Source organism: Ranitomeya imitator, chromosome 2 (genome assembly GCF_032444005.1).
Source record: "Ranitomeya imitator isolate aRanImi1 chromosome 2, aRanImi1.pri, whole genome shotgun sequence".
Taxonomy (NCBI): Eukaryota; Metazoa; Chordata; class Amphibia; order Anura; family Dendrobatidae; genus Ranitomeya; species Ranitomeya imitator.
In genome coordinates, this window is record NC_091283.1 from 373,320,569 (window position 1) to 373,333,120 (window position 12,552).

The window sequence follows — 12,552 nt, forward strand, 5'->3', positions numbered from 1 at the left end:
AGACTGCCATATCCATTCGTTCGTTGAGACCTAGAGGTTCCAATGCATCTGCGCGCATAATCCATCTCCCTTCCCTTTGTAAGAGCAGGCGCTGCAGATTACCCCCTTGCCGCGATGCATATACTTTCTCTAAACCCGCAAATCTTAATAATTGTGTGTTTCCTTCATGGTATTCTTTTACATGGTTTATGAAACGCGACACTCCTTTTCCTGTTCTAACGGAATTGAAATGTTCACGAATTCTGACAAAAAGAGGTCGGATTGTCTTCCCTATATAATAGAACCCACAGGGGCAGAGGATCGTATACACAACGTATGTAGTTCTACAGGAAATATAATCTCGGACTGTATGTTGTATGGGGCCAATTTTAATCCCAGTACCTGTAAGATGGTAAACACATAGGTTACAATGCCCACATTTAAAATTTCCCTTTGGGATACTATCTGTAAGCCAATTATCTTTATTTGAGGAAAATCTGTTCTGTACTATACAATCTCTTATATTTTTGCTGCGACGGCAGGCAAAGAGGGGTCCCCTTTCTACCATCCCTTTTAAATCAGGGTCCTGACCTAGGATCTGCCAATTCTTACGGATTGTTGACCTTATACAAGTATCCATAGGACCATATTCATAACAGAAGACAAATCGTTTTTCTTTTTTCCTAGATACATTTATCGGGGTCTTATTTAAATCGGTATTTTTTGCCTTATCTAAAGCCCTATCTAGGACTAATTGCGGATACCCTCTTTTTAGAAATCTTTGATAAAGCTCTCCTGATTGTTTTTGAAATCCCTCCGGATTACTATTAATTCTTTTAACACGTAAAAATTGGCTAAAGGGTAAAGCTTGTTTTGTATACTGAGGGTGGGCACTATTATAATGCAGTAAGGCGTTTGTGGATGACGGTTTACGATGGACCTCTGTGTGGATTTTACCTTCCAAAACTATTAATCTAACATCCAAAAATACTAACTCTTCAATTCCAAATTGGTAAGTGAAACTCATATTCATAGTATTTGATGTTTCTAAATATTCAATAAATTGTATAAAGATTTCTTGTTGTCCCTCCCATACTAAGAAGATGTCGTCCACAAATCTTACAAGGAATTTTATGTGCTTAAGGAATGGATTTTTTATAGAGTAGATGTAATCTTCTTCCAATTTGGCTAAAAATAAATTAGCTAGGGTGCATGCTACTGGAGTACCCATTGCTACACCCTCAATCTGTTTATACCAATTGTTGTCAAATTGGAATGCATTATGTCCAAGCACAAGGGATAAACCCTCACAAATAAATTCAATGGTACCTGTGTCTGTCGGAGTATTCTTTAAAATGGACCCAATGGTATCTATTCCCATTTTTTGAGGAATTCTAGTATAGAGGCTTTCTATGTCAATTGACGCTAAACAAAAACCTTCTTGCCATGTGAAATTTTTAAGAGCCCTCAAAAAATCACCAGTGTCTTTGACATAAGATGGTATGTCACATAGTAAGGGGCGTAGTAACCAGTCTAAATAAGCAGACAGTGGTTCAGTGAGAGACCCTACTCCTGACACTATGGGACGGCCAGGCGGCTGTGTTAAAGATTTATGAACCTTCGGGATATGATACCAATGAGGCTTCCTTGGATAATCAGGTAGTAATTTATTAGCCTGTTTTTCAGAAAAAACTTTTTTTTCCACATTCCGTCTAAGAAACGAACGCAATGTGTTTTTATATTTAGATGTGGGGTCTCCCTTTAGTTTTTCATACGTGTCGACATTCGACAACTGTCTCAAGGCTTCATGTTCGTAATAATTTTTAGTTAGTAACACCACATTACCCCCTTTGTCTGCAGAGCGTATTATAGTGTCCGACCAACCCTTTATCTCTTTTAAAGCCCGTAATTCCTCAGATGACAGATTACGTGGGAGTGTTTTATATATGAGGGCTTCTATGTCTTTTAAAACTTGTGCTTCAAAGACATCTACGAGGTTACCAGGGGATATCTGCGGCATATATGTAGATTTAACCCCTCCTGTAAATGGGATACTAAATGAATCTTTTCGGACCATGGTAGAGACATCAGGGTCCGTGATACTCAGAAGTAGTAGCGCATCATCCCGTGTCATATCATCCTCCTCCCCCACCATAAACCCTAAGGGTCCTATCTGGCATGGTGTTTCACCAGGAAATTTATCTACTGGAACTATTTTCGATGTAGAAGCCTTTTTGGATGAATTAAATGATTTAAAGAGATGGATTTTTCTAGTGGCCTTAAATAGGTCAATCTTAAAGTCAACTAGATTAAATTCAGATGGTAAACAAAAGTTCAGACCCTTGGACAGTAAGGAATAATGTCTTTCTTCTAGTACATGATCCGACAGGTTGACAATCGTGTTCTTCTCCACTATATTGGTCTCCAAGAGACCTGCTTTCTTTTCCGTTGGTTTCCTTCTATTATTCCTTCTACCCCCTCGACGCGTCCTTCGTCTAAAGGGGATGGCATGATGTCTTTTCTTTGCCAAGAAGAAGAAGGTTTAAGTGCCCCACTCGATTCTTCTGTGGCACTAGAATCGGAATCTGTAGTTAGATAATCTTTTTTATTTTTATAATTACGATTTTTCCATGTAGGACTTTTTTTCTGATAGTATCTTTTATGTGGTTGTTTACGAGAATTACCAAGCTGATTTCCTTTATTCCATGTGAATATTTTACCAGTTTCAAAATCATTTTTGTCACGTATAAACTTGTCCCGTTTTTTTTGTTTAATATCATTTTGCAGGGTTATTAATTTAGTGTCAAGTTTCTTATCCATGTTGGCCCATTGGGGTTCCGATAGTCTTGCTTTAAGTTCTTCTTTAGTTTTGTGCAATTCAGTTTGGACTAATTCATAATTGGCAATGTTTTGCTTCAATACAAGCTGTAACAAGTCTTGAGAACAACGAAGGAGGATTTGCTCCCATTCTTTTACAAAAGATTCGTTATCCTTAAATTGGGACATTTCTTTTACAACTCTCAGACCTCGTGGAACACGTCCACAATCAGCATAAGATTTCAATGAGTTATTAGTCCAAAAAAGATTAACCTCTCGTTCAGCAATAGAGAAAAGTTTGTATTCCAAAGTCTTTGTACTGAGAGATAAAATATCTTCATGTAGTTCACATTCGGAAAAATATGAATCAACATTTTCCCTCCCTGCTAAAAGTCCATGTGACAAAGGAACGGTTTCTGACTCCATGTTAGAACAAACGCAGCTGGTGAATAATCACTGCTGCTACGGGTGTAAGTTTAGAAGTCCAACAACAGCGTGCTCGTGGTAAGAAAAAAGCAAACACAATATGCCAAACAAAATGAAGAAAATATTAACCCGCACTGCTGTTATAGTCAGACCCTATATAAATGACAATCCTTGTTCAGGAGGAAACCGCAAAAATCCTTTATATGATCCACGGGGTGCAATACAATCAGTGCAATACGAAAGTCCAGGAAAAAGAAGCAAAAAAGAAATGCACTTACCCGTGATCTGTAGTCACAATTTTATTTGGACATTTTTCGAACTATGCAGGGAGGGATGTGAAACAGAACGGACAACGGCCGTTTCGTGCCTCAGCACTTCAACGGGTCCTACACACTGGCCGAGAGCGGAGCGGAAATAAATCATTACTTTCAGAGCTCAAAGCTCCTCCTCCCACTCTCTGTCAGCGAGGTAAGGCAAAACACCTGTTATCAGAATGTGAAACAAAGGGCAACACACTAATGTGAATTAAAATCAAAATTAAAAACACGATAAAAGCAGGTCTCTTGGAGACCAATATAGTGGAGAAGAACACGATTGTCAACCTGTCGGATCATGTACTAGAAGAAAGACATTATTCCTTACTGTCCAAGGGTCTGAACTTTTGTTTACCATCTGAATTTAATCTAGTTGACTTTAAGATTGACCTATTTAAGGCCACTAGAAAAATCCATCTCTTTAAATCATTTAATTCATCCAAAAAGGCTTCTACATCGAAAATAGTTCCAGTAGATAAATTTCCTGGTGAAACACCATGCCAGATAGGACCCTTAGGGTTTATGGTGGGGGAGGAGGATGATATGACACGGGATGATGCGCTACTACTTCTGAGTATCACGGACCCTGATGTCTCTACCATGGTCCGAAAAGATTCATCTAGTATCCCATTTACAGGAGGGGTTAAATCTACATATATGCCGCAGATATCCCCTGGTAACCTCGTAGATGTCTTTGAAGCACAAGTTTTAAAAGACATAGAAGCCCTCATATATAAAACACTCCCACGTAATCTGTCATCTGAGGAATTACGGGCTTTAAAAGAGATAAAGGGTTGGTCGGACACTATAATACGCTCTGCAGACAAAGGGGGTAATGTGGTGTTACTAACTAAAAATTATTACGAACATGAAGCCTTGAGACAGTTGTCGAATGTCGACACGTATGAAAAACTAAAGGGAGACCCCACATCTAAATATAAAAACACATTGCGTTCGTTTCTTAGACGGAATGTGGAAAAAAAAGTTTTTCTGAAAAACAGGCTAATAAATTACTACCTGATTATCCAAGGAAGCCTCATTGGTATCATATCCCGAAGGTTCATAAATCTTTAACACAGCCGCCTGGCCGTCCCATAGTGTCAGGAGTAGTGTCTCTCACTGAACCACTGTCTGCTTATTTAGACTGGTTACTACGCCCCTTACTATGTGACATACCATCTTATGTCAAAGACACTGGTGATTTTTTGAGGGCTCTTAAAAATTTCACATGGCAAGAAGGTTTTTGTTTAGCGTCAATTGACATAGAAAGCCTCTATACTAGAATTCCTCAAAAAATGGGAATAGATACCATTGGGTCCATTTTAAAGAATACTCCGACAGACACAGGTACCATTGAATTTATTTGTGAGGGTTTATCCCTTGTGCTTGGACATAATGCATTCCAATTTGACAACAATTGGTATAAACAGATTGAGGGTGTAGCAATGGGTACTCCAGTAGCATGCACCCTAGCTAATTTATTTTTAGCCAAATTGGAAGAAGATTATATCTACTCTATAAAAAATCCATTCCTTAAGCACATAAAATTCCTTGTAAGATTTGTGGACGACATCTTCTTAGTATGGGAGGGACAACAAGAAATCTTTATACAATTTATTGAATATTTAGAAACATCAAATACTATGAATATGAGTTTCACTTACCAATTTGGAATTGAAGAGTTAGTATTTTTGGATGTTAGATTAATAGTTTTGGAAGGTAAAATCCACACAGAGGTCCATCGTAAACCGTCATCCACAAACGCCTTACTGCATTATAATAGTGCCCACCCTCAGTATACAAAACAAGCTTTACCCTTTAGCCAATTTTTACGTGTTAAAAGAATTAATAGTAATCCGGAGGGATTTCAAAAACAATCAGGAGAGCTTTATCAAAGATTTCTAAAAAGAGGGTATCCGCAATTAGTCCTAGATAGGGCTTTAGATAAGGCAAAAAATACCGATTTAAATAAGACCCCGATAAATGTATCTAGGAAAAAAGAAAAACGATTTGTCTTCTGTTATGAATATGGTCCTATGGATACTTGTATAAGGTCAACAATCCGTAAGAATTGGCAGATCCTAGGTCAGGACCCTGATTTAAAAGGGATGGTAGAAAGGGGACCCCTCTTTGCCTGCCGTCGCAGCAAAAATATAAGAGATTGTATAGTACAGAACAGATTTTCCTCAAATAAAGATAATTGGCTTACAGATAGTATCCCAAAGGGAAATTTTAAATGTGGGCATTGTAACCTATGTGTTTACCATCTTACAGGTACTGGGATTAAAATTGGCCCCATACAACATACAGTCCGAGATTATATTTCCTGTAGAACTACATACGTTGTGTATACGATCCTCTGCCCCTGTGGGTTCTATTATATAGGGAAGACAATCCGACCTCTTTTTGTCAGAATTCGTGAACATTTCAATTCCGTTAGAACAGGAAAAGGAGTGTCGCGTTTCATAAACCATGTAAAAGAATACCATGAAGGAAACACACAATTATTAAGATTTGCGGGTTTAGAGAAAGTATATGCATCGCGGCAAGGGGGTAATCTGCAGCGCCTGCTCTTACAAAGGGAAGGGAGATGGATTATGCGCGCAGATGCATTGGGACCTCTAGGTCTCAACGAACGAATGGATATGGCAGTCTTTCTTTAAAAATTGTTAAAATGTGCCTAAAGAGAAGGTGATAAGAAAGAAATGTATACAATGTATTAATGTCTTTTGTATTTATCGTGTTTTTAATTTTGATTTTAATTCACATTAGTGTGTTGCCCTTTGTTTCACATTCTGATAACAGGTGTTTTGCCTTACCTCGCTGACAGAGAGTGGGAGGAGGAGCTTTGAGCTCTGAAAGTAATGATTTATTTCCGCTCCGCTCTCGGCCAGTGTGTAGGACCCGTTGAAGTGCTGAGGCACGAAACGGCCGTTGTCCGTTCTGTTTCACATCCCTCCCTGCATAGTTCGAAAAATGTCCAAATAAAATTGTGACTACAGATCACGGGTAAGTGCATTTCTTTTTTGCTTCTTTTTCCTGGATCAGAAAATTGTATCTACACCAAAATGTTATGGTTAAAACCAATGGTGTTAAAAGTACAACTTGTCCAGCAAAAAAGAAGCTCTCACATGGCCAATTGGACCTAAAAATAAAAAAAATTAATGCTATGAGAAGAAGTGGAGCAAAAAACAAAAATACCTCTGGTTGTGAAGGGGCTAATGGCTTTTGGCTTGGTCTCAGGGCCATGGCTTGGTCTCGGGGCCGTGACAACTTGCTGGATGAATGCTCAGTATGAAGATTGATCTTGTGTAAGTGCAGCGCTCCAGGGTCCTGGTCGTTGCAGTAATGTCATTCTTCCACCAGGGGGAGTGATGTTATGTCTGAAGGTAATAAAGGAGATCTCTTTGCCAGGTATCACAAACCACACAACACACTTCACACTCCAGTCCACCAGGGGGAGCTATGCTCCTGTTTAGTAGGGCACTTTTCACAATTAGGTAAAACTGGTGGTCTGGATAGGAAGTTAGTCAGAAGCTGATTGGGTTTCACCCAGGGAGCTGCTATCTGAGCTCCACTCAGGTAGAGGGTCCTTGACAGGGGTGGGATCCTGTCAGAGGCCTAGATAGAAGGACACGGAGCTGCGACTGCCTACCGAAGCGGCAGCATCTTAAGATAGAGACATTGAAGGAGAATTGCGCTGCAGAGTGTGAGAAACAAAGTCATAGCAAAAGGAGAGGAAAACCAGAAGTAGTTCTGCCCTGTATAAGGCTGCCTCCTTCTGAGGCGCAGGATCCGGTAGCCGGAACACCGAGGGAGTCATCGTCTCCAAGCCTGGCTCCAGAGACCGGCAGGACAGCTAATTCCATATTAGTTGCCCGACCTTTACCCAGGAGGCACGGTGGCAACTGTGGAGGCAAGGGTATCCTAGAGCTCCTGTAAAAAGCCTCAGGCCAACAGTCATACGGGTTGTTCCTATCCATCTGGGGGACAGAGAGAAAGACATAACATCTAGAACACCACCAACAGTTGTGAGGACCTTATGAGAAGCTCAGCAGTAAGGTACTACAACATCCAGGCGCTAGAGAAAGACTACTGATTTCCACCTGGATAGGGGGACTCTGGATTTGCCTTCAGACCGGCCGGACTCTGCCTGCCCTGTGATCTGGTGCTCTGGACTGTGGATGCTGAAGCCTTCAGTAAAAGGTAAAGAGACTGCAACCTTGTGTCCTCGTTCTTCACTGCGCCTCTCACCATCCACCATCTACACTCTGGGAAGCCCTGGGGACACACTTCACCTGTGGGAAGGTATACCATCTAGCTACCATAACATCACCCCAGCAGACTCCTAAGCAGCGTCGGTCACCCTGACCGAATACCACAGGTGGCATCACGAACATTATCCCTTTAAAAGACCTTTCGCCCTTGTTTACAACAGACCTCCCGAGGGCCACGGACCGGGTCAGCCACTGTGACACCCCCCTTGAGAACCAAAGGGCCTGGTACTGAGTACCCCGCCGCCCTTGGGGGTGCTCCACAAGCCTAGATGGGTCCACCAGTGCCTTCTCCGCTGATATCTACAATTTCACTGAATATATCAAGATATCGGGTTGCTGGTCTTCCTCTTCGCCTTGTTCCTTCTAGTCTTCCGATCATGATGTCCTTCTCCAGTGATTGCTTTCTTCATATGATGTGTCTAAAGTAGGTAAGTCGTAGATTGGTGATCCTTACTTCAAGTGACGTCTGGTTTGATTTGTTCCAAAATTGAATTCTTTGTTCTTGTTATCAATGATATTGATAACATCCTTCTCTAGCACATTTCGAAGGCGTCAAATCTTCTTCTGTCTTGTTTCCTTATAGTCCATGATTTGCTTCGTAGATTATCACAGAAAAGACCAAACTATGTACGAGCGATTTCCTTGTTGCCAGTTAAATGTTCATCAATTTGCAAATAGAAATTTTATTTTAATTTATTGTATTTTATTTATATCCCAATTCACCCTCCCCCCTTACAAAATAATGATAAATATTCACATAATATTAGCCAAAAAACACGTGCCAAAAAGGACAGTAACATCTAGCGGTAGTGGGTGGCGATGCACAGATGGGACAGCAGTAAATCAGCGCACAATTTCTCACACAGACTAAACTAGATTTAATGGTGATGTCTGTGGTGTTTAAATGCTAGGACTAGTCTAGCAGTATTTTTTTTAGTATCTTTTTATATTTTTGAATTACTCAAAAAAACTATGAATTACACCAAAAGGATGTCCCATGTACACAAAAGGGCACTTCTAGTCATAGAATATATCAATCTTCCATATAAATAAATAAAGAATGGAAATATGAAGAGATCCCACAAATAATGTCAATTAAAATATAACTTTTATTACATCTTATTAAAACAGTTTAAAAAGCAACAATACCGTATAGTGGAAGCCGAACGGAATAAACCATAACCAAATACAAACCAGTAAAATGAACTAGCAACAATCATATATATTAATGAAAAGGTCTGAAAAGGAGTCCACATAATGCAACCATAATGGTGTATCAAGACATTTTTCCATGCAAACCGTAATCTTAGTGCATGAGCAATGTAAACACCGATCTACTCAACCATGGAGAGGGTAATATGGATAATCCCTATTGTAAGCCAATAAAGATGACAATAGCCAGCCCAAAAATTTGTATAAAGTGCTTACCGCATCACACGTGTGTACCCGTTCGGCCTCCCGGAAGAAGCAGGTCGCGAAACGTACGTCGTGGTGAGTGGAGGCTGAACAGGTACACACGTGTGATGCGGTAAGCACTTTATACAAATTTTTGGGCTGGCTATTGTCATCTTTATTGGCTTACAATAGGGATTATCCATATTACCCTCTCCATGGTTGAGTAGATCGGTGTTTACATTGCTCATGCACTAAGATTACGGTTTGCATGGAAAAATGTCTTGATACACCATTATGGTTGCATTATGTGGACTCCTTTTAAGACCTTTTCATTAATATATATGATTGTTGCTAGTTCATTTTACTGGTTTATATTTGGTTATGGTTTATGCCGTTCGGCTTCCACTATACGGTATTGTTGCTTTTTAAACTGTTTTAATAAGATGTAATAAAAGTTATATTTTAATTGACATTATTTGTGGGATCTCTTCATATTTCCATTCTTTATTTATATGGAAGATTGATATATTCAAAAAAACTATGGTAGATTTGCAGAGATAATTGCTAGTACAATGCCAAACTAAGTGCAGAAAAGGAAGGCAATATTGTGTGGTGTCGAGCGAATTGCAGACAGGTCAGGTGTACTACAGATGTGTGCAGTGTCACATGCACAGCCCCGCACGTGATCACAAACTAAGCTAAAACGAAAACTCTTGTTGTAGTGTTGAAAATGATGGGTAGTATTATATTTTTATTGGTTTTCTTTATTTCCCCCATAGAGAACACACAATTGTATGACGGAAATGTGTACAAGGTATGGCTCTCAGAATATGGAGACTCAATGACTTCCGGGAGGCGTAGCTATAAGATGGCTGCATTTTAATCAAGCTCCCCGAAGGCAGATCAAAATCCACTGCCATCACACCGCCAAATTCAACAGGCAGCGGGGATAAGGCCCAGGCAAGAATCCCCAGCATCGGGTCCAGCTCTCCGTGGATTCCGGAGGCACCAGGCGCAGGCAGCGCTGAGAAGCAGGCGGCTACAGATGGAGGCGGCAGTGGGAAGCCGCATTGGAACACACCATACCATCCCCCTGGGCTACAAGGTATAGGGCAGAAGAGGATACCGGATACCGGCTATCAGAGGAGTTTAGAGCGGCGGCGGTGGTGACTGGAATAAAGGAGCACGTACCCGAGTGACAGAGGAGGCAGGAGGTGGTGAGTGCAGGTCGGCGGGCCGATGCGGCTGACAGCATGGCCTCTAGGATCTGGAGAGCGGTGGGGCTGGACTACGCAGGCTGTGTTCCTCTATGTAAGCCCACAGGCTGGAGGAGCCAGGTCATGGAGGAAAAGATAGAGGTGCTATACAATCATTCTTCTATTAGTGCCTTCTTTTTGACACTAAAGATTAACACATGAACTCAATCCTGGATGATGATGCCCCCTGGTGGATTTGAGTGCTGCCCTACTATCACCGTCCTGTGCAATTATTCTGTCTGATTCAGTGACTTGGCTCTTATAAAGGGGGTCAGCGCTCAGATCAAATATTGAAGGACATTGCCCCCTGCTGGTCTTAAGTGCTGTCTTACATTACTAGTGTGTATAATTACCATATTTCTGCATTAATAACTGGAAGCACACACTGTTATGGAATAATTCCCATTCCTTTTGGCAGTAATACACCTAGCGTTTCCCAGGTCAGTTTCTTTATTGCAGAACACTTGATTTTTTCAATGTGAGAATACTCAATAGTGACGCCACTGACATATCTACACAAGTGCATCAGGTCTCTCATATAATATGGAATCGTACGTGGCCAAATCTTGAAAACAAATTGTCCCTCGACTCGGCAACAGAATAAGACCTCTCCACCTAAGATAACTACTGATAAGGAGCCAGAGGACACACAATTAGTCGCTCAGGCCATTACTGATATACTAATGCCAAAAATAGAATCTCAACTGGTGGAGTTTCAGGCGACTCTGGATGCTACAGCCTCTCAAGTTAACATACAAGGTGTTAGGTGTCGAGTTCCCGCCACTGCACAGGGGGAATCTCGAACCATATCTGCTGTGGTCTCCCATTCTACATCAGCCGCAGTGGAGCCTGCTCAGCAGAGACGTCAGTCCCAGCGTCTCGCTCAGCCTGATACTGTGCAAAGGGTTACTGCTGCCTTTCCAGGCTCTGTGTTTGTAGCCAGCACTGGTCAGCGGCGAGCAGGCTTTTCTCGTACTAAGTCCTACTTTGCACACACTGAGCATGCCCATGGGAGAACCTCTCATTGGAGGTCAGGGATCACACGCTCAGGCCCTGTAGCAGCTCCTATTGGTTCTCCAGGAAGGTCCTGAAGAGCTGCAACTATAAAATGTGTATCAAATGTGTATGGCTTAGGCCAGTGGATACTATACCACTCTTTATACATGTGGTGTGTGACTGTAGTGCTGTAACTGTACACTCAGGCAGGCAGTTAGCGTCAGTGGGGGAAATTAGCCATTGGCTTGCTTACAAGCACAACACTAGTTAGGGCTATAGTTTTTGTGTACAGTGCAACTCTGTGCGGCAACAGAGATCGCTTTCAGTTCATACGGGGTGAAGCTTAACCCACGTGTGAGCTCAGAGTTTATCCGCCATTACTTTGCAGCAGATATGTCTGCACGGTGGACCCCATGCTGCACACGCACCTTGTTGCTTCCTACCCATACTCGGTGCGTTCCGCTAGCCCTAACACAAGGGGCACGCCTAACGGCCTAAGAACACAGAGTATCAAATTTGGAAGACATGGTTGCGGATCTCTCACGGAAGTTAGATCAGAGAGACAAAAACGTCACATATCTTCTTGACAAAGTTGAAGACTTAGAGAACAGGTCTCGCCGTAAAAATCTGAAATTGGTGGGACTCTCTGAATTTATCAAATCGACCGATTTAATGGAGGTAGTCTCAGAGTGGCTCACAAAAGCATTAAATTTAAATCATATGATCACCTTAAGCTGTTTCTTTTCCAAGATTACTTGGCCTTTGTTGCAACTAAAGACAAGGCCTTTAACCCTGCATGTGCAATCTTAGCAGGAAAGAATATTCGTTTTGGCTTGTTTTACGCTTTTCCATGAATGGGAAAAACTGGGTCATTAATGATCCGGAAAAAACACTGCAACATCTTCGGGGAAATACCCAATCAACAATGCAGACCTGAGGTCACAGATCATATTTTTTTCTTTACCCTTTTTGCCTAATAGGGTGATGTCATCCTTCATGTTTTATCTGTCTTGAGACATTGAGCTTTCCTTTTTGAACAGGTTCAAGTTCATTTGTGCCTTGGGCATTATTATTAGTGGGATAAAGTTGTTA

At 41.3% G+C, this 12,552-nt stretch overlaps 1 protein-coding gene across 1 annotated transcript in view; it reads right to left on the bottom strand.

The window, feature by feature from the left end:
* The window catches only part of LOC138666608 (oocyte zinc finger protein XlCOF8.4-like), a 147,041-nt gene that overhangs the window by 43,555 nt on the left and 90,934 nt on the right, over positions 1–12,552 (bottom strand). Inside the window, exon 6 of the mRNA XM_069754805.1 lies at positions 2,413–3,115. Coding sequence (XP_069610906.1) covers positions 2,413–3,115 — 703 coding nt within the window. The remainder of the gene's footprint in view (positions 1–2,412; positions 3,116–12,552) is intronic.